General features: G+C 43.0%; 1 protein-coding gene across 1 annotated transcript in view; it reads right to left on the reverse strand.

The window, feature by feature from the left end:
* The window catches only part of CRHR2 (corticotropin releasing hormone receptor 2), a 173,319-nt gene extending 169,912 nt beyond the window's left edge, over positions 1-3,407 (reverse strand). Inside the window, exon 1 of the mRNA XM_072851554.1 lies at positions 3,223-3,407. Within this exon, the coding sequence (XP_072707655.1) occupies positions 3,223-3,288 (66 nt within the window). The 5' untranslated portion in view covers positions 3,289-3,407. The remainder of the gene's footprint in view (positions 1-3,222) is intronic.
* Between the last annotated feature and the right edge of the window lie 19,611 nt (positions 3,408-23,018).

Genomic DNA, 23,018 nt, shown 5'->3' on the forward strand with positions numbered 1-23,018 from the left:
AACTAAACAAGTATGCACCTGATAGTGCATACCCTGCAATGAGATCCCTGCACTGTCTTCCTCCACCAGCTTCAGCAGAGGCATGCAAGAAGCAGGGCAGGCACAACTGTACTCTGGTTTGCAATATGAAGACCACAGAGTTTAGAGGACTTAATCGTTATTTCTCATCCACTCTTGACAGGATAATAATATGTAAACAGATGCCTTATATGAACAAAAGCTAAAGGCTGCTTTCTTTCTAGCTAAAGGCAGCTATGAATATCACTGAACTGTTTCATAGCAAAACTACCAGTCAGCCAACATCAGCCGTTCTTCCTTGCATACAACTACCTCCTTCAAACAGCCAGTAATTACCACAAGATGGCTACAGATTTAAACCCTGCCAAAGTACTACCCCAGGAAAGGCTTCTCATGATGAGATGCTTATACTGCATTAATTCACAGTAGGACTGAATTTTGGCAGTCTCAGACCAGGAATATTATTTAACTTGTCCCCGCTGGCTGATATACTCAAACTGCTCAGCTGTTTTAACAGCTTCAGGAGAGCACATGAATTACAGCAAGCTTTGCTTTTGTTTTTGATGAATAATCCCCCCTCCTCCAAATTATGTGAACTCAGCAAGGATTCTATATCAAGATGTCAAAAGATTAATTTGCCTTTGTTTTATGGTTTGTTTGTTTGTTTGTTTTTCACATTCAAGTAAATGCATTTTCCAGTGTATCGTATGTACAGAAACCCTTTAAGAGAACATAAATCTCAGTGCCTGCTGTACAAGTCTTCACCCTTTTGCTGACCAGCCCTGTGAAATCTGACAGGTCATTTGCACCAGCATTTTCATGTGGCAGATCTAATTCTGTACTAGAAAGTTGCCTCATTTCATAAGTGTTGCAAACCTGCAGTTCCCATAAAACACAACTGCTCAGCTGCTGTGAAAACTTAAGCTTCCTTAATCGCATAAGGGCCTGCTCCCACAAGTAGCTATGCCTTTTCTCAAATCCACAAATGTGAATAGAGCCATTGACTTCGAGTCAACTTTGAAGTGTTTTCAAGTTAAACAGGAACTTAAGAGCTTTGGATTTGAGCTAAAGTTTTAAAACGTTTCTCTTAAGCTTCTTGGTGCCGAGTTTCATCCAGCTGTAAAGCAGAGATACAGATTTACCAACAACATTTGCAGATGAAAACACACGTCAAAAGGAACAGTAAAAGCTCTGCTTTTGCTACAACTGGAGCAACAAGAGCTGTTCTATACAGAAGGCTGAAGATTGTCTTCCAACACATTATTTCCACATACCGCACAGGCGTACACATGAGTCTGTATCAGACACAAGTATGCTACATCCAAACAGGCTCCTCCATATAAGCACACTCAGAATACACTCCAAGTACACATTTCTCTCAGTCTAAATGCATTTTATAGAAACTTTACATTTTGATTCTTAGTCTGTGCAACTTTTTTTCTTTCTTTCTTTCTTTAAGGCAGCTGTTTTGTTTTTAAAGCAGCAACCCAACTACCAAAATCTACAGGGGAACTGGAAAACTGTCCATAGATCACATCTTCAGGGGAAGCGCATGACATTTTTTGACTCATTGAAAAAGAATTTGTCTGGCAGTTCTTGGTACCTAGGTACTTTTGATAACCTCACTGGCAAGAAGTCCCCCTCTCTAAATGTAAACTGAAATATTTTTATGGACCAAAAGAAATCACCAAGGGATGATCAAGAAACCCATTAAGAAATCAAGAGAAAACAGCCTGGAAGAGAAGAGGGACTAAAACGAAGATCAGTAAGAACTGGCTTGGGATTTAAAACGGCAAGGGTGTAGACCCATGCCACTCTGATCCCCTGTGCACTGATCTCGGACTGGGGAAAAAAAGACATTGGCGGAGCTGATAAAATATTCTCTGTCTTCTAAGAAAGCTACCACAAAGGTTTTAAGATTAAATTGTTGCTTGCCTTTGGAGCCTGTTGCTTTTCCTGACCTGGCGTCCCTCTATCTTTCTTTGTAAATTAGACAGAGAGAAAAAAAAAGGGGGGGGGGGGGGAGGGGGGAAGACAGAACATAAGGAAATAGAACAGCTTTTCTTTCTTTATCTAAGGAAATATTAAAGATGGGCCAATTACACTATGGTCCAGAAGGGTCACTGACACTTTTTTAATGCGGTGGGAACAGCCTTTACAAATTCTGTGCAAGACCAATGCACCTCCTGCTTAATCTCTCACATTTGCTTTCCAAGTTATCACTTACCACACTTAAAACTTAATACCACACCATCACTTAAAACAAGCCACCAAAGAAGACAGTCTGATTTAGGAGCGTGGGCTGGAAAGCTGTTTTAAGTCCAGTCTGACACAGGCCAATCTTATCTCCACCTCATCCCAGCATCACCCAGGGGGAAGCTGGTGATGAAGAAGGACCATGAGCAAAAGCCTCTCTTACATTTTGCTCAAGAGAGACTTGGAGCAAACACTTGGATGGATGTGCGGGCTGAGCCCTGCCCTTCGCCACCGCTGTTTGCTGATGCCTGCGGTGAAAGAGCGATGGATGCTGAGCACATGCTGCGAGGAGAGGGACCAGGGCGAGAGGCTGGGGGCAACAGGCACCAGACATGGCCACCCACTGCCTCACTGAACTGGGTGGTGGCAGAAAAACCCCTTTCCTCTGGGGCAGGGAGCTCCGATCCCAGTGGGGTCCCTGTGCTGGACCTTTTCTGGCAAGGAAAGGGGACGGGGAGACAGCTACTTCACAGAGAAGGGGAGATCAAGAAGGGCCATGGTTCAGCCCAGGGGATCTGAGGAGATCCAGAGGTGAGCGGCCATGGGGTGTTTCAGCACCTGGAGACAGGCGAGACTTGTGAGGGAGCGAGTAACAGCCACCGGGACGGGTCCCTCAGCACCCGGGGGCGGGCGGGATCTGTGAGGGAGCAGGTAACGGTCCCCGGACGGGGTCTCTCAGAGCCCGGGAACGGGCGGGATCTGTGAGGGAGCGGGTAACGGTTCCCGGACGGGGTCTCTCGGAGCCCGGGAACGGGCGGGATCTGTGAGGGAGCGGGTAACGGTCACCGGGACGGGTCCCTCAGCACCCGGAGGCGGGCGGGACCTGTGAGGGACCGGGGGCACAGCCCCCGTTCCCTCACAGACCGAGTGGGTTCCCCGCGGTCGTGGGGCGTTCCCCGCCCTCCCTCCCTGCCCCCGCGCCACCCCTTCCCCGGCCTCGGCACTTACGGGCAAGAGCAGGAGCGCGGCGGCGGCCGCCACCGGGAGGCTGCGCTGCGGCGCCCGCCCCGCCATGGGGCCGGCGAGGCTGGTGGGGGGGTCCTCCCGGCGCTGGCGCTGCCCGCTCAGCCGGAGCCTCCGCGCTGCCCCGGCGCTGGCATCTCCCCCCCGCTGCTGCCCTTGACCCCTGCCCGCCGCCGAGGAGCCAGCCCCGGCGCCGCCGGCGCGTCCCAGGGCAAACCCCCGGGAGGGAGGGAGGGAGCCGGGCGGGGGAGCCAAGCCCGCCCTCCGCCCAGGACGCCTGGGGGATGGAGGCGGCTGGGGACTCCCCGGGGGAGCGCGACCCTCAAAGCCTCCAGAAGCAAGGGGGACCTTCCTCTGCCCCTACAGTGAATGCAAGAGGGATTCCCCCTTCCACCAGGCACTGAGTGCAATAAGGACTTCACTGCCCACAATCCTCCAGAAGCAATGGGGTCACCCCCTTCCTAAGCACTAAGTGCAATGGCGATCCCTTTCCCCAGGCGCTGGGTGCAGTGGGGATACCTTCCACGCGAGCCTCCAGAAATAATGGGGATCCTCCTCTGCCCCCACTCCCCCCCATGTACTGGGGACTCCACTGCCTCAAAGTTTCCAGGAACAAGAGGATTCACACTGCCCAGGCTCTAGGTGTAATGGGTACCCCTTTCCAAAATTAGGTGCAATGCAGACACCCCCCACAATCCTCCAGAAGCAATCCTCCCTTCACCACCACCCCCTCCCGCCAGGCATTAGGTGCAATGTTAACTCAATTGCCCGTAAACTTTCAGGAACAATGGGTTTCCCCCACTGCCCAGGCACAAAGTGCATTGTGGACTCCCTACAAGCCTCAGGAAGGAAGGGGGAATCCTCTCTGACACTATGTGCAATGTGAACCACTTTGCCAGTCCTCCAGGAGTAAGGGGACATCCCCCACCCCTAGATGCAATATTACTAGGTGCAATGAGGACCTCCACCTCCAAGATAATGAGGAATAAGTCTCCAGGCTTCCTGGGTACCCCAGAGGCAAAAGGGTTCCAGCCTGCTGGTCACCAAATTCATCAGCACACCTTCCTCCAAATCTCCAAGCCTGTGGGGCCTCCTCTTTGCTATTCCCCTGCTGCCACGGGAAGCCCTTTCTCCTCAACAGCACCAAGCCTTGTAAGACTTCCCAACAGCATGCCTCAGCTGGGAATGTACAGCCTCCTAGCCAGGCAACCCAAAAGCAGCCTGCGTGGCTGTTTCTTGTGTTCTTGGTCTCTGAAACAAGAGACGTTTGTCCTGCTCTTCTCATCTATGGATACTTGCCAGACTGGACCCCTATGCAAGTGAAGGCTAAACAAGGTCATCCCATATCTTCATGCTATACGCACACTGACACACTTGCCCAAGGGGCTTCTGGCCCTCTGCTCTTTTGCCTTAGGGTGGCTGTTGGTGCTAAGGGAATTGAAGTCTTACAGATTTGGACACCTGACCCTGTTGGGGCCCATAAGCTCCTGGGCCTAACAGAGTCTAATTACTTCCTGCCTTCTGCATCCAGCTAGGCCTCTCCATACAATGGATGTGTTTGTGGTATTGTTAGACTGTGGGCATCACGCCAAGCCCTGGTCTTTCCAGTGCCAGCAATGAGCATAAGATTTTTTTTTTCTCCTCTGCTTCATCCCATCTGCTCAGAGGACAGCCAGCTGTGTTGTGAATCACAGTTGGTACCTGCCCACAGCTGCAACTGGGGCTGTTCCCAAAAGGCCAGCCATGTTCTGGGACACACAAGCCTCAGTCACAATTCTGGAGCAGTAGCAGACATGACCTCTTCCTTCCCAGCCCAGATGATGGATTTCCACAGGGAGCAGTGTCATAACTGCCCATCACCTCTGAGAGGCAAAGCCTGCCCTAGTCACTTGTTGCCAGTGGTCTCCTTTCAGGGAAGTGGTGCCTCTTCCTCCCTGAGATGCTGCCTTTCCACCACCCTCCTTGGTTCTTTTTTAAATCAAAATCGATTGGCATAAAGGTCATGGTGGCACAGAGGAAAGAGTCCCAACAAATTCTCAGGGTCTGCAAAAGCTTAGCAAGCCTTACTTCGAAGCAGAAGTATGTGGACATCTTTCTCTGGGGCCTTGCTGAATTATTTTGCCTTTTGTCATTTGCTCAGAAAGGCTTAAAACAACAGCTTCTCCCCCTCTCTAAAACACCTACAAGGAGGCTTACATCCCTAATCCCATGCAGGAAACCCACTTAATATAGCGTGAATATCACAGCAAGGAGATGGGCACTTATATACACTAGTAGACCTGGAATCCGCCTCACACACCAGCAAAAGTTTTCACAACGCAGCATTTTCTTTTTTCCTCTGGCTATTCAACGGTTTGAATGCATTTAAATATTTAAGCTTGCCTAGTTTTTTCTCCTGTCAGTTGCACACCAACATTTGTTTCCTTTCATTATTAAAAGAAAACAAAACCATAACCCAAAGTTGCATGCTTCCAATTAATATGAATGCTTTCATGAAAATGCAAAAGGAGGAATAAATCCAGCACAATCTTTTACTGCATTTAAACGTCCACCTCCAGGACTGGAAACTCACATGCAACAGGATTACATGAACTCATGAGAATTGGTAAAGGAAGCCTGAAGCTGCATGTGCACAGACATAGGTCATTTGCCCTGAAACCAGAAAGGTTTTCCAGCATGCTGCTCCATGGCTTTCTGATATAATTTATCTGTGTTTATTGCACTGTCCAGAACCCAAGCCTCATAATGTTAAAAGCTGTATTGAAACAGAACAAACCAACCCCAAATTGTGACTATCTAAGGATTAAACAAATCATTCCCTCAGTCTTGTTTCCAGGGCTTTTCCCCTTACAGCTGACTGCAAAGTCCAACCAAAGCTTTTCGTTGGCTGTGTTGCTTATAAGGTCACTCCCCTTCAGATCCCTGTGTTCTTTAAGGGCTGAGCTCATGTTGCAGCTTTTCGCTCAGTCATGGTGTGCCTGGGGACTCTTCTCCCCGTCATCTCCTTCTATAAAACTTGTAGGATCATTCATCATACTGTCTGGCTTTATGGGTGAAATTGGTCAAAGACTTAAAATGGAGACAGAGAGACATATACAGACACAGATATACACACACACTCGTGCATGTGGATATGGCATATGAAACATAAGCCTTGTTCTTTTAGGAAACAGACTAAGACCCATGAGATCGATACGCAGATATTCAGGAATGCAGGAGAAGAATGTGACAATTCTGATCAATTGGATGGAGCGAGTCTCCATATGGGATCATGGCATGGATCCAATTGTTCAGTTCTTGCCCGAATGACTTTCAGATACTGCTTGCAACCATGCCCATACAAGGATGACTCCCTCTTGCTTGTTTGGTGGTGTGTTTTTTTTCTTTTTAAAGCTCCTGAAAGGACTTAGACATATCTTCAACTCTAAGCCTGCAAGTATTCCCACTGCTCTCAGTGGTGAAACTGTACAGAAAGCATCCTCGCTGGAGGAAAGGCATGGCCAGCTCTTGGTGTAACATCTAACACAGTAAGGTCCTTGCCATGTCTGGAACCCTGAGGAGTTTCTACAATACAACTAAGTAACTAAGTAACTTGATAAACAGTTTTAATAATAATAACAAACGTCACACAAGACATAAGTACCCAAAGGGTGGAATCGGACTGAATCAGGTGCCAACTTTGTCTCTCTGAAATATTGCATCACCTCTCAGAGGGATGAGATGTCTTTCAGTTAGAGTAAAGGGAACCAACAGAAAATATCAAATACGTCCCTCCAGGTTGAGATCCAGAGCCCTCTTCTATGGATGTGTTACCAGCAGAGCAATGGCAGGGATGATGACTGGACTGCTCATCTGCTAAGTGGGACACCACGAGTCTTAAGGTCAGTTTATTGGGGCTGAGCTCCAGCTGCTGCATCTGTCCTATGAGTATCTTGAATGAGCACACTCTCTATCACCTCTTGAAGTTGAACCTGGACTGAAAAAACTCTGGTATCAGGAAGAGATGAGTATGTGGCGATCACAGACATATGGTTGGATGCAGAGTGGTGCTTGCACTTTTTGCTAGGACTTCAGTGGATCAAAACACTCAAAAAGCCTAGGTTCTGTTTCTGACCCTAGCCTCAACCTCTACCTAGGCTTTCTCTATACTCCGTGCAAAATGCAGGGTTTACTCCTATTGTCATCAATCAAATGATGCAGGCTTTTGGGGAAGGTGGACAGACTGGATCCCCATTTGGGACCTCAGGTAGGTTTTAGGTCTCTTGTGCAGGATCTGAGTGGATCCAATTTTAAGTACGTATCGGAGGTTTTATTCATCCCCTAAGCTAATAAAGTTAAACTCCTTCCAGAGATGTTGTGACAGCTCAAAACAGCTACAAATCTCTGAACATGTTGTACTGCCCTGTCCCCTTTTGACTGCATCAGTTTCAGCTCTGTTTCAAAGAGGCAGGTGAATTGATCTAGGTATGCCAGATCTGAAAAAGGTCAGGCTGGGAAAGGAATGGGAGGAGTCCCCCCTGCTTCTTGCAGAGTGAGTGAATGCCATAGGGAAAAGAGCACACGATGACATTTGAAACCAGAATAATGTCTGCAAGGGAGGAAAGTTAGCTGGAAGGCTCTTATTAATAATGAATGTAATGGTTTCCTTAAATAATGGTGGGTCAGAGTTGGTAACGAGCACAGCTCAGGATAACAGAAATCACTCTGACAAAGTAAAGGCACATACTTTCTTCCTCTTCAGCAAGCTAGTACTTGCAATTACACTTGAATGAGGAATGTAAGTCGGATGGAGGAGAAAATTGTGATATTTAAAGAAAGTTCCATTGTTTGAAATGGTTCATAATAGTGAGTCTCTGGGGTGTAGTATAAACCTTAGGATTGGGGGCAGAGGAGGAAAATGAGGTGGAAGCATCACCCCTTAGGCATAAAATAGATTTTCTGGCTTTCTTTACCGTGGAACTCATGCAGACACAGTATTCTCATGCAATAACACAGGGCTTTTCCTTGTGACAGTATCCCCAGTTCAGTGTTTTGCACATCCTATTGCCAAGGCAATGCAATCAGCTCACCGGTTCCCTAGAGCCCCACAAACCTAAGCTAGCACCAAGCTCATATAGTCTGGGCGAATTGTTCTGGTGGCTGCAGGCACTGCCAGATGCTCCTCTTTCCCTAGCTGGCTGGGGGACAGCAAAGCTGCCACATCAGGGGATGTTGATCTGGGTGCCTTGCAGTCTGACTTTCAGGTGCCTTGCTCCAGCTGACAGTCAGGCTGTGAAGGACAACTGGCAGCCTGGACACCATTGCTCTGAGGCGATCCCAAAGGTCCCTGGCAAAGCAGTTTCAGAGACAAATTTCCTGTCCAAACAAGCAGGCATGGAGCCTCCTCTCAGCCCAGGACCTTCCTGGAGGGAAAACACAGGCAATACATCCCGGCAAGGTTTTAAGATCAGATGTCCCACCCTGGGGCAAGGGGAGGGAGAAGATCCTATCACAGACCACAATTGTCATTAAATCATCACTGTTACTAGCCCTGTTCTGTCCTTGTCCTGTGGAAGGGACTTTAGACATCAGTGCCTGGCAGACATCTTGTGCAAAAATCTGAGTGTATTGACTACAGGACAACACTTTTTCCTTCACCTTTCTCTAGGTGAAAAAGTACCTAGGTCAATGCACTCCTAGCTGGTCCGTATCATATGTGATGGGAGGGGTAGTTGGACTTGTCAGGAAGAGGCTAAAAAAGATAGTTGGACCAGTATCTACTGCAGAGAGATGATTACAAGGACAGGGCAAACGTGGAGTGATACTCCCATCATCCAGAGATCTGTGGCACGTACTTATTGATACAGCTATCTTTGTATTTCAAGTCTCAAGGTGTCCTCCTCCCATGGTTTCTTACATTATCCAAGAAATTATTCCTGTGTCTCACTAGAAGGATAAATTACTCCTTTCCGCATGGATCACATGAAGGAGGAGGAACTACTGATTACACAAATGACAACACAGATCCCAATTCAGGAAATCATTAGTTGCACTTGCTTTGGCCCATCCATACTTAGATAAGTAGTGAAACCTCTATAAACCTGTGCCATAGTTGCAATTAAAACAGTGGGACTTAAAAATATGGTTAAATGTATTATCAGGAAATGTTTCCCTTTACAAATGGGGGAGGAGGAAAATGTGTCATGAGAGCAACTGCCTAATTTGGCTTCAGAAGTTCAAGCCACACTGATACCCTCTAAGTAGATCTGACATTTTGATGGATCCTCAGTACAACCTGATTATTTCCAAATAACTTTCCAGTTACTTCTATGGGAGTAAATTTTGGATTTTCACATAGCAGAAAGGAATGTCTATTTAGCCTCTCTCTTTCACTCTTTTATCAGAAATATATTGTGCATTTTCCATTTAGATTGCAGTGTTAAACTGTATTTTCACTGATGCTGAAAGAGATCTGACTGTAGACAATCAAATGAAGACTGAGACCCACACTTTCTGCATACAACTTTAATCCCTTGATTACACTTGAATCTGACTCATCTTTTTTCTATTGTAGTGCTTTCTGCAGAATGTAGCTTTCAGTGCTGTTTCCTAAATTTTGTTTGTTTTCCCACTTCACAAGCAATGTCTTCAAACAATGCTCATTCTCCAAGGTGTGAATTTTTTGTATCAGCAGTCTTAAAGAAAAATAAATAACAAAGCTTGAGGGCCAAACCCCCAATACTTTTAACTTGAAATATTTTTATAGGTTACTGTTAAGGCCTTAATAGGAAGAACTCTTATTACAATACCTTTGGGAACATGCAGCATACAATTGAGAGACAGGTTTGCAAAGAAATTCATATAACTTATTTCTCTCCTCTCCCATTTCTCCTTTCTCTTTGGATCTTTCTGATTCAATTAATCTGTCTTGGTTTTTGTTTTCTGCAAGATATGTGTTTGGCTGAAATAACTTGTTCACCTGTGGCTTTCAATGTCACCTTTCATGTTATAGTAGCTTCCATTCTGAACTGAGGCTTAGACACCCAACTAAGTCTTGCAGTTTAAATGCGTTACTATGGACAGGACTTCTCTCGTGGACTGAGAAAAATAAATGTAGGTGTCTCCATATTTTAATGCTGGGCTCATATAATAGAGAGTGGAGATCTAGTGAACCCAATGAAAGCTGGGAAGTACTTTTCTGTCTAATAGAGATATCTCTTTGGGTCTCACTCTCTATGTTCCACTGGCTGGATAGAGTAGATCTCCTTTAACTAGAGTGAGGCACCTAGCTCACGTGGAGACACCTAAATACAGCGTGTCTTAATATTTGTACTGAATCCCGCACTGCATGTCAGCTGACCCATGTTTTCACAGTTTGCAATTCCCAGCCCTTCACAAGTCTCAGGGAAACAGACAGGTTAAGGTGCTTACTCTCTGTTTGCTGTGGATTGAGTGTACGCACATGGCAGGTGACTGCAGCCAGAACATGGTAGTTTGATTAGGTCTTCACTGATTTCCCTACATTTCAGTCTGTCATTTCTGACAAGCTTCATCATTGCCTTTGAAAGCTTCCTTGCTGAAGTGCAGTTTCACCAGATGAAGTTTTGAGAGGATCCTTCCCTTGAGCAGGCTGCTCTGAATTCTTTGAGGTCTCAATTATTTTAGTAGCTGAGTTGCCAGCAATTTCTGGCCCCAGAACTGCCAAGTCACTTTAGGATTTCCTTGTGGGGGGTTATCACAGCACCACACTCAGCATGTCAGGAATTTCCTTAGAAAAACTTTTTGCTGATGCAATGTTTGTTTTATTTTTTTGCCATCATCTGACAACACTGCTCATTTAACATTTAGTGAAATACTTGAAAATCACTTATTTTTTTCTTTTTCCCCGAGAACTGTTTGCAAGCTCTCTGGGAGCTCACAGCACAGCAAACAAACAAACAAGCAAAAAATGTTCATGATATTTCTTCACATAGTTGCCTGACACTGTCAGCTTTAGTGCAGGAGCTTCTAAAATTTTACTCAGGAGTTGGCAGGTAAATGAATCTGAAGCAATTTTATAAATATTTGTTTGTCAGTCACAGCAATAATACTCCAGTTTTACACTTTGTATCCATGTGGATTTCAGTGAAGTAATACTGGAGGTATATACAGGAGAACCAGGCTTAGAGAGTGGAAGAATGCATAAAATGGGGATTTTCTACATACATTTGCCTATAATTCAGCTGTCAACATAATTTATCTCTTTTCATCTCTGTAGCCTAATAGTGCTGTGTCATCCCTGAAGAAAAGCATCACTCTTTTCCCAAGAATAACTGACTTCTATTTTGAATTCTGCTTGCTGCATTTTTTCCATTCTAGGTGCCTAAATTTAGCCACTTGAATCCATATTGGGCATGTAAGCATATGCATTTGTGTATAAGGACTAGCCTTACTTCAGTGAGCTAAGTATCCATGCAAAATAAATTAGAATTAGGTATCATCTCTGTGAGTTAGGACTCTCAGACTGGATGCATAATTATAAAACTTATCCTGAAGTTACTGAATGTTACCATAGAGTTTGCTTTTGCAACATCTGCATTAGTATATAAATTGCTTGCAGAAATCTAACTGCCAACAAACTGATAGTCAAACAAATGACATCTTCTGTTAGGAAAGAAAAACAAGGAACTTGTACATAATGTTTTTTTCATTTTACTTCTTGCCCTTCAGTCATCTCAGTTTTGCTAGTTACTACAGTCAGCAGCAGTACAATACTCCATTTGGTAAACAATAGGTCTAGAAATTATGCTGATAAATAGAAATAAATGCAGGCAGACAGACTGCAGACTAAGCAGAGGTTCCTGTTAATAATTCAGTCTCTGCGCAAGACATTCATAACATGTCCAGTATAGGACACTGAACTTTTAAAAAAGCACATAGAAAATGAGACATTGGTTCCTAGGAAATTTTCTGCCTTGACAAACTGCCATCATAAGTAAGACTGGGCTGAATAAAAGTCATTATTTATAATGTACCTACAGAGGATCTGGTTTCTCCACTGTCCCTTTATAGTTAGTGGACATCTAATCAATACAGTCAGAGAAGTCCAGCTTCACTTCAAAACACCCTAAACTCAATGTCTACAGTCAGTCTGTTGACTCACATCCCAGTTCTGTCTGTTTCTTCCCTTGACTATGAAAAGAGCTGAGATCAGTGAGTTCAGATGGGAACAGCTGCATTGTAGAGAACTGAAGTTAGATGAGATGAATTCCATCCAATATTTCACGAGAGAAGAAATTACACTGCAAGTTTTATTACTTGCTATATACTTAGCTGTTCTTCATTGCCACAGTATTATGACAGTTTACAGTGACTGAAGATCTGGTCCAACATGCTTAAATCCTGAGAGGCATCATCTTTAGGCACGAGAGTATTTGATTTCTGACGCCCATCTTGTTCACAGCAATTAATTAGTGTCACCTTTGGCAATACTTCCCTATGATGAACATCTGTCTCCCAGAATCTGAATCAAAGCTGCATGTGTTGCCTCATTTTATAGGAGAGCTCTTATAGGCAGGAGAGCTGTAGGACCTTTTAGTCATTCATGTTAATTCACTCCTAAATATTTCAGCAATCAGCTACAGCAGTTTCAAATTTGATAGCTTCGAGTATGAAATTTACAGAGTAATGCTTCATGCACTCAGTCAGTATCTAATTAAAATACATGCTGGCGGGCTTACTGTGGCTCAGCCAGGATTGCTTGTGTTCATTTCCTTTAGCCCTTCTGACAATCAGTCATAATCCCTTTCCACAGGAGTTCTTTGCATCAGATGTCTTTAGCTCCCACAGCTTCCATTTTCACTAAGAGTCATTTTGGGGGGCTCACAACTTATTTTACAAAAAAATAATGGCCTTATTTATGCTACCTTAGATTAGGATGGTTTAACCTTTTCTAGGCTAGATATCATATGTCAGTATTGAAACCTCCCACCTGAAGGGTCAGATGAAGCTAGCAGTGGATCCTCCAATGTCCTCCAAAGGACAAGGCTGTGCACATCATCAATAAAAAAGATTTGGCTTTTGGTGTCCACGTACTTCGTTACTAGCTCTACCCTGATGTTTCCATGGACACTGCAGAAAAGGTGGCAAAGTGGGTGGACGCAGCCTGTAGATTACCAAGGGAAACATCTCATCAAAATGTAAAGGCATTCCTGTAAAATTCCAACACTTTATTCATCTTAGCAGAGATGAAGCTATCGAATCACTTACAGACTTTTCCTTCCAGCTCTTTAAGGCAGAGAAAAGATTTTTATGCTGGTTGCTCACCACTCTGCATTTCTTAACCATCTTTTCATCCATCTAGTCTCCTAATTCTCCAATCCAAACAGTGCTGAGCTGCTGTCTCAGCTGAAAACTGTCCTTTGCACAGCAGCATTTTGATTCTAGAGAATCTGTAGGGAGAAACTGAGCCATCCAAGCCCTGTCTTCCTCTAGCATGTCTGGGCTCTGCAGATCTCAGGCTGAAAAGCTGTGGAACATAAGCAAATGGTGATCCCTCCCTCCACAGCCACTTTTTACTTTCCCTGATCCTCTTACCTGTCCTCTGTAAAGTTACCAGTGGGCTCAGATTCGGATCCTTGGTCTTTCAGCATCACATCCCAGACCTCTATCACAGGAGCTAAAGGAGCAGCCACGTTGGTAAGTAATAACAAAAAGCGGTTGTCTCACCAGATGGCTGAAACTAGGGTTACAAACACAATTGGAAAATGTGTTGTCTATAGGAAAAAAGGGCATAGCATTCAATGATGACAAGCAAATGATACATCAGAGCACAACACCACACTGGTTGGTACTGGAAATCATTCAGCAGGACTTGTTGCTTGCTCAGAGACCCATCCATTTCCCTTTGCACTGCCTCCACTTTCACCTTTTCCATAACTGTCATTCTCTACCACAGAGACCACTCTGTAAGAAAGACAGTAATCTTCTCAAAATGGAGTACAGAGTTGTAACATGTTCCTATCAATGACTTTTTCCATCCTTTTTTTTAAGAAAAACTTGAAGAACATAATGTACCACACTATCTGGCAATGGAAGGGGAACCCTGGCCTTGTTTATTCTAAGTGGAGAATTAATATGTATTCAGGTTTTCATCTTCCCACCATAAAGTGTGAAGGTGAAGAACCAGCTGGTAAAACCTTCATGAAAGGAAGGCAAAACCTTCATGAAAGGAAGGTTTTCATTTAAAGTCATGCTGAAGTATTGGTGAAAGTAGCTAATTCTACTATGAAGATATTAAAGAATGAGTTATGAGAGCAGAAAAGGCATGCATCATTTCATGCTTATTTATCAGAGAACTGGTAATAAAGAATTTCTTTTTGCTCAAAAATTGAGTTCCCTGGGTATTGGCTGTTTGTCCATAAATGCTGCATTACACACTAAGATATGAAAAAGAAAGGAAAAGATTATTGTCAGGGCTAATGCAATTTACACTGTAATGAAAACAGAGGTAGAGAGATTGAGCTAAAGGCACCTGCAGTTGAAATGCTTAAGGGTGTGTAATTTCTGTCTTGTTTGTCTTCTTTTTCAGGTGGAAAGCAAGCAAGACACTCTTTTTCCAGATAAGCTGATGAGAGCAATTGACTGAATGTTGCACTTTCCAGGAAAAAACAAGTTCTAGTCTGTGAAAGACTGAAATTTTATGTATAAAATAGTTCAACTTTTCTTCGACTCCAAGAACAGACGCAGAAGGTGTCTGACAGACTTAACAAAGGCTTTATTCATTCTCATTTGAAATCTTTGCAACAGCTGGGTGAAGCATGCAAGGATGGACAGAATAATATTCCCCCAAGTACCCGCAGCTGTCAATAATACTGGCTGAATGGCAGACAGACCCCACAGACCTTTATTTCAGTCCACACGAAAAAATTCAGGATGCTGGTGAAATGTACAAATACAAACATGTCCTGAAAACATTGATTCCTGCATACCAACCTGTGAATCAGTGATAGGTATGACGATAAAGTGCAGCTGGATTGCAAAATCACATCATCCTTATAAAGCTTGAATTAAAATTTAGATATGAGTGCAGGTGCTCCACAAGAATTCTAAGTTTTGCAGTGACCTACTGAACACCAAAATATTTCATAAAAATTAAAAATCTAGAAATTTCCCTATATGGAAGCAGAAAGCAAGCAGCAGAACGAAACCAACATTGTCTCGTACCATGCTAACACACCTCTTCTGATCCAAATTGGAAAGAACTCCAATATATTCATTATTTAAGGAAAAGAGGTTCAAAGAATTTCTATCAGTGCTGCAGGGAACTAATCTATTTAGAAAATAAGCTTGGGGATTTTCCACACCTCACTGGACAAGTCCCTGAGCCTGACTTTGAAGTCAGCCCTGCTTTGAGCAGCAGTTAGACTAGACATCTCCAGAGGTTTCTTACAACCCAAGTTTTTCTATGATTCTGTATTTCATTGCCATTTAATTTACATACAGAGGCAGCATTTTTCCTTTGGGAAAAATCTTTGTAGAACTCCTGAGGGGGAAAAGGGTGAACCTTAGTTACCATCAGTAGATTGCAGTCATTGTCAGGCTATGCTCTACCTGTCATTTACCTATGTCATTTACAGTAGGAGCCAGATGTTGCATAGATGTGCTTCACATCCTGCTGCCTCGAATACTTGGACTTGCTTTCCACATACATCCCTGCCATGGGTGGTATCAACCAAATGGAATTAGGAGAAAGCTGAGTGAGTCAATAGTCTGATCTGGCTCACAAATAAAATTGTGGAGAAGATAAACAGAGCTCACAAGGCCACAGAGTGAAACACAGACAAAAATATTTTTACTGAAAGAAAGGAAAAGGCATTTATGGCACAGGGAGTTTCCCATAGCTGAGTGACTGTCTCCAGAGCACTGCCTGCTTTAGAGGATTTATCCCCTTTTCTGGCATGGGACCATACCTGCCATCTAAATAACTTCTGTAGCAGAGTTCTGAATCATGTTCATCTACTTTAAGCAGCAATCAGGATTAAAACAAAGACAGCAGGCTTTAGTCTAGTGAGCCCAGTGGGGAAGTCCTTTACAGAATAAGACTCTAGGTTACAGAAGTAAAGCTTAAAAACAAGAAAAGGCAACCTTAAATAAGCCTGACATCTGCCTCTTGTTAATCTGCCACTGAGGTGGCGAGTGCAGCAGATGAGCCATCTCAGCAGTACCTCTCCCCTGTGGTGCTGTCTTCAAGAAGGGTTCATTTTGAACAGCATGTCTCCTCAGTGATATCCAAGGGGACTCAGAGCAATATTTGGGAATGCCCATTTCTCCTTCCTCTGTTCAGTAAAGGAGACTTACCATGCTAAGCCTATGATAGGTGACTGTCAGAATGCGAATGGTAGATTATCTCAAATTTGCCAAGCATTAGCATATAATACTCTGCATTCTCACACTACACCAGTCTTTCTGTGTAGGAAGCCCATTGATTCTCAGCCTCCTCTAACCTTTCTCTTTCCATACAGCAAGACTTACAGTATGAGGCTTTCTGGGATGTGTAGTTCCCACAATAATCAGAAAATAACCAAGTATCAGATGTCTTAATTCTTGGATTCAGAAAAAAACACAAAACATAAAACACAAGACTGCCTTGGTCTACTGGCTTGGGCAAGGGCATGAGAGCCAGGAAGTCAAATCTCACACATTCCACTGCTGACAAGTTGTGTTTTAAGTCAAATCTTCTCTTCTTTGTTTTCTTTACCTGTAAAGTTGGAAAGACCCAAATTGTTTTTGTGGTTACCATAAAATGCAGCATCAGTAAGCAAAGCGTGGAGAATGTGGTGTTTATATCGACAAGAAATAGTTTTGTGCTTGGATGGCAGGCAGAAAGCTCACCTCCACTGCATGGTGGGTGCACCGATTACTGACTTTATTGGAAGTGAACTAAAGGCAACTCTTTATGTGTCTCAACTATGTAATAATTTAATGCTGAAAGCACAGGATGCTGGCTTCTAACTTCATCTGACCTGTGGACAGTACTACGAAACAAGAAGTGCCATGGAGGCAGCTTCTTGCTTTTCTCTTTCTTTCAGCCTCAGTTTTGAATTTGCCATTTCCTGTATTCTTATGACCAATATGTTACAATAACCAGTGTGAGTCAGGACCACTGGCATAAGACCACCAGGATTAATATAACCAAGTAATCCAATCTTAATGAGGTTTAAAAAGGAGCTTGACAGTAGTTCAAAAGCACTTCTTAGATGTATGGCTTGTCTGTAATTACTGAAGCATGCAAAGAATGTTATTAATAGGTCTGCAGTCAGGTGAATAGGTCTGCAGTCTTTGGATTAATTTCATGTAGAAACAGGCAGTGGTGTTTTAAGTAAGTGGAAACTTCAATAACAAACATGTTGATAAACTTTCCAAGAGCTTGAGGAAACACAACAATGGAAAATGGATAAGGATAAATGTGTTAAGTAAACATTTGTATCTCAGATTCATCCTTCAAGCACATCTGCTCCACTCACCTCAATTTCACAAACCTCCACAAGTAAACACACACTCTCTTTCCAGAACTGAAGTCTGAAATTAGGTACCTGGCTCCTCAACTGTGAGAAGGCATAAATGTTTATGAAAAAAAAAATGACTGCAATGAACAGAAAGTGCAGATGCCACTGACTCCTGGACAGGTCTATGTGAGCACAGCAGTGACCCCCAGGTTAAAGGAGGAGTAGCCTCCTTGAAATTGCAACGTTGTCAAAGCTCCATAGGCTATATAACTGTGTAACTATGGCTGTGCCTAGTCAAAACAAAGGGCTGCCTAGCTCCATTTCATGGGCTAGGACTGGATGACTACCATCAAAATGGGACAGGCAGATAGTACTTTCCTGGAGTATTTACCCAGCCTCTGGCAATTTCTGTCCCAGCAATTTCCTAGGTCAGGTTGTATGTCTTTGCATTTAAAAACTATTTTTAAAAATAGCTTTTTTATTAATTTGTCTATTCAACATATGTTCCATATTCCATATTTATTTCTATCTATGCCCATTATTTTGCACCCATGTAAACTCTTACTTTTCACAACATGCTGTGTCAAGGAGTTTCACAGTTCATGCAGTGTGAAGAATCATTTTCTACCATTGGTTTTGAAACTGACCCTTGGTAGTTTTGCTTTACAACTCTTAGTTCTTGAATTGAAAGAAACAGTAAACAATCATTCTCTGACCACCTTCTCCAGGCTCCAAATCTTTCAGACACCATGTTGTTTGCAATATAGCCCATTGTAAATTCACAGAATACTGTTGTGAAGTGAAAATAGGATAACATAGCAAATAAATAACCACTTTTTTTTGTATTTGCCATGCACATTTGTAGTCCACTGGCTAACAACCTCTCCTGTCCTTCTCTGATAGTTCAAGATCTAAGATCAATAATTCTACTAGTCTCAGAATTGAGGACATAATGATTCCCAGGTTCATGCATTTAAGTAAAAAGTTCAATGTCTAAAGACAGGTTGTTGGTACAAGCAATAGCACAAACAAGTAGTCATTTTGTAGAGGACAAAAAAGTTTGCACATAAGTTTGTGGGTTTTTTAAATTATGAAAAAATACAGGCCTTTGTGAGAACATAATCTGAAGCAGAAAAGAGATAATGTGGAGCAGTCAGCTTTGCTGAAATTATTCTGGTTTCATACTAGTGCCAGTGAGAATATGGCTTCATAGGTTTAAAATGGTCTAACTACTGAGCCAGATTTTGCCATCGTTACATGTAAAAGGCAGTAATTCTCATCAGTCTCAGTGGGCATCTCTGCTTAAAAGCTGAGTCCCAATCCTGCTCATTTGTTTTCAAGAAATAAATGCCTTTCAATAAGTGTGCTTTTCACTAATAGTAAATTCAGTCTGCTGAGCTTCTGAGCAGCTATTTAAATCTGGAGTCTTAAGAGATTAGTAGGGGAATGCTTATTAAAAGTCAAGACATTAAGTCTCACATTAAGGATTTTCTACAGTGGCTGTGTTCTCATGATAGAGAAGCATCAGGTTACCTGCTTCATTAAGCCCTAGTATTTGTTTATGCGATTCATTAAGGCAGAACACAAAATGCAGTGATCTGTCTGCTTCCAAAACCCCCCATGGAATTATAACTCTTTTCAGTGTCCCACAAGTTGTGCCTTTACTTTAAGAACTGCAGATCTTCTGAAACAACCCATCAGAAACATTCCTAGGGAATGTTTTCCCACTGGGAAATGTCAACCTGTCAAAAAAAAAAGTATGATGGGAATATGTCAAGTTTCATAAAACACTGTATTGAAAAATCAGAATAGAACACATCCATAGAAATATTCTCTTGTCAGTCTTTCAGGAGCAGCAGGGTTTGTTTTCCGTTTTAAAACAGCTTTTTTTTTACTTTACTTTATTTCCCATGAAAAAAAGAGATCAGAAATCATAATGAATCATTTTTAATGCCCCCAAACAAACAGCATTCAGTGTTACTGTTGATTTCATTTCATGGGGAAATTTGTTTTTCTATTATCCATTTAAAGTTTAATTTTGTTTTCACTTGTCACAATTTCAAGCGAAAAAGAAAATCTATTTCTGTCTCCAGTTTTAATTAAGCCATGTGTTTCCCAAAGATTTGATCAGAAGTGGAATGATTAAATTTCTGCAAGCATTCTTAAATTGGGTAAAAACAGGTACTGTGAAGTTGTGGTAGGAATACAGGGCTGGAAAGAAGAAGAAAAAAAAAGAAGAAAAATAGTCCAAATGAGGATGACAGCATTCCCTCCATAAACTGTGCCTTTGGGTCCACATCCCTCCAAATCATTCTCCCAGGTGGATTTTATCCATAAGTGCACCCCTGTGTAATTGCCATGGATTTTCACATTTACTGTGCTTCTCAGTGTCTTGCTGTGTAGTCTACTGAAGGCAGGAACTGCTTATGCTATGCTCAGTTCCCTGCTCTCCTTACCTGCAACTCAATAGCTACAGTTAAGGTCAAAAATAAGACTGATTTAGAAGAAGCACATTTGTTCTCAGGAATGACATAACATCACCATGGCCTAAAATTCCAGATCTTTTCCCACTCCCCCTCAGGGAGGTGTTGAGGACTCAGCGTGTTGCTGTGGCAAGAGATTCTTAGCTAAGGAAAGGGGCAGACAAATCAGACTCTTATTCCCCCCTTAACCTGGGGAGAATGGATAGAAGTATATTTTCTTCATCATTATACACTCCCAGAAAGGAAGAGGAAACTGTAGAAAACACAGATAAATAGAATTAAATATGGAATATTGGAATATATATGGAAAAAAATGGTCAAATTGATAGAAGAAAAAGTTTATAAGGGTTTTTAAATACAAAGACATATCTGATCTTGGGAATCTGGCTGACTCCACAAAAATCTTCATGGACATGAACACTTTAACCTTAGCAGGTGTGGACTGCTACCAGGGCTTACTCCAGTGCAATGATCAGCATAAACTTAGGTTGATTCTAGCAATGAAACAAGAAGCCACAACTAATCTCTTTGTAATTTGGCATATTTCACTCCTGAGACTAGTTTGTTTTACCTATGGGTCTACCATTGTTGTCTCCTAAAGTAATGTGTGCTCTCCTTTCTGTGGGAAGCTTTGGATGACAGTCATGGAAACTCATTCTGTCACAGGCCGTATCCCTCTCAAAATGGAGCTATGATGGGTCAATTAGCAAGGCTAATTTATCTGAGTGGAACATCCTACTACCACAACTATATTGTTTCCATGTCCAGAATTAGCTTGGTTGGGACTAGACTGAATATCTCAGCCTTGGCAGCACATTGCAGAACATAGATATTTCCCAGGAGACATACCCATAATCTATCTGCTTTGGAGACAGATGCTGTCAGCTACCACAATAATATGTTATTGCTTTCCATATATGATCAAGAGCAACAGCAGTATCGTACAGATTTTCTGGCATTTCTCCTTCTTAGATTCAGAATGTATTTAAGGCTACAATGTTTTTTTGGCTCAGTTATTTTGTTTTGTGGTGGTGACAGAAGGTGTGGGAGAATTTCAGAATGGAAGAGATCTTTTCCAAGACTGAGGTGTTGAAATCTTTCCTGAAGAAAATGAGGAAATGGAGCTGCTTGAACTTCTTGAGCAGATTGTCCCATAGACAGATATCAGTGGCACACAGGAGTTTTTCCTAGGCTTTTACATACCTTGGTTTGAGAACTGCTGAATTGACAGAGCCATGGGGATACAAATAGTCATGTTCTGTACTAGCTGGTGTCCAGGTAACAATGGGTGAGTCCCTGTAGCATAGCCTGAAGGTGATAAATGCATGGATTACAAGGCTTATCAGGAGAAAAGATGGCAATCCTCAGTAAGAATGAAGTACCACAATATGAAAATCTGGATCATCCAAGACTGAGGAGTCAGACTATGCTGGAAGGCTTCATACCACCTTCATAAATAAGGCTTGTTATGTTTTTCAGGGAGACGGTTTCTTGTTTGACTCTCTGATTCTAGTATTTCAGCAGCATCAAGTTGGGTTTCTTCAGACTCAACTTGCTTCCCACCCTTCAGGCAAGACCAAACTGATCTTAAGAGTTCTTAAGGAGGCATTACCTAATTCGGTTACTCTCTTCTGCATACAGAAACCAGTATATTCCTCCTATGGAAACTACATAGTACTCAATAACTTAAATTCCAGTTTTCAAATGTGCCCTGCTTCTGACTGGGATGAAAAGTTTTGTCTGAAGCAGGACCTGATTGTAGGCTATGGTCCACCAAAAATCAAGACAGACTCAGGAAAACACCGATGTTAGATCTGATGTGAGATTCATCTGATCAGCTGCAGATGTCTGAGCTTGTTCTTTCTGTTCCCTTTATAATCAGTGGACAGAAACAGGCTGACAGGGTCCTGAGAGCACTAATGGGCCTTATCAATCTTGACTAACCTCTCCTGGGGCCTCTGTGCACACCCCCTGCTCATGGGCTCCATTTAAGTTCAGTCCTGGTCCTTCAGCCTTGGCCTGAGTTATGTTGTAGGAATATTTGTCTTGTGCTCAGTCATAGCTGTGTCTGGACATAGACACCATTGATCTAGACTCTGACCCACAGGCTGACTTCCCAGCTTGACCTTGGACCTACCTTGTCACCATGGACCTGTGTGGCAATCACAGGACTATGTCTGACTCTGGTTATTATTGCTAGACCTGATCCTAACCTTGACTTCCTGGCTTAACCTTGGACTTGCCCAATGATTTGGACTTCTGGCTGAACCTTGGTGCCATCTCTGGATTTGCCTCACTTTGGGGCACTGTAAGGCAGGATCTTGGCCAGTGAGGCCCTAGCCCTGCTGGCTGGTTTATCACTCTTAGTTCCTGGCTCCCTGCACCTCAGGGAGCAGCTGGCCATTGCTGCTCCCTGACAAAGGCATTTTATAGCTCGTGCTGTTGCATGACAGCTGTCTACTATAACCTGGAACAGCACCAACTCTTTACAAAGACTGCCAAACCCCCACAAAGTGGTGAGAAATTTTTCATTACTTGAGATGCGGCTTAATCAGCAGCCATGTTGAACAGCTCATAGCACCAAAGCCCTAAGGCGACCAATCCCACTGCAGACATAACCTCATCTGTGGGGAGACAGAGAGAGAGACCTTTATAAATGAAGGAAACAAAAATTATCTTGTGCCACTGGATAGCAGCAAGAACAAAATTGTAGAATAGGTTGAAAAGGAGCATATATTCAAATGAGTAATTAGAAGATCCCCTATGAAGTACTTATGCCTATATACTTATAAGTGATATTGATAAGTTTTTGATGTTTAAGTCAAGCATTACT

Source organism: Ciconia boyciana, chromosome 2 (genome assembly GCF_034638445.1).
Source record: "Ciconia boyciana chromosome 2, ASM3463844v1, whole genome shotgun sequence".
Classification (NCBI taxonomy): domain Eukaryota; kingdom Metazoa; phylum Chordata; class Aves; order Ciconiiformes; family Ciconiidae; genus Ciconia; species Ciconia boyciana.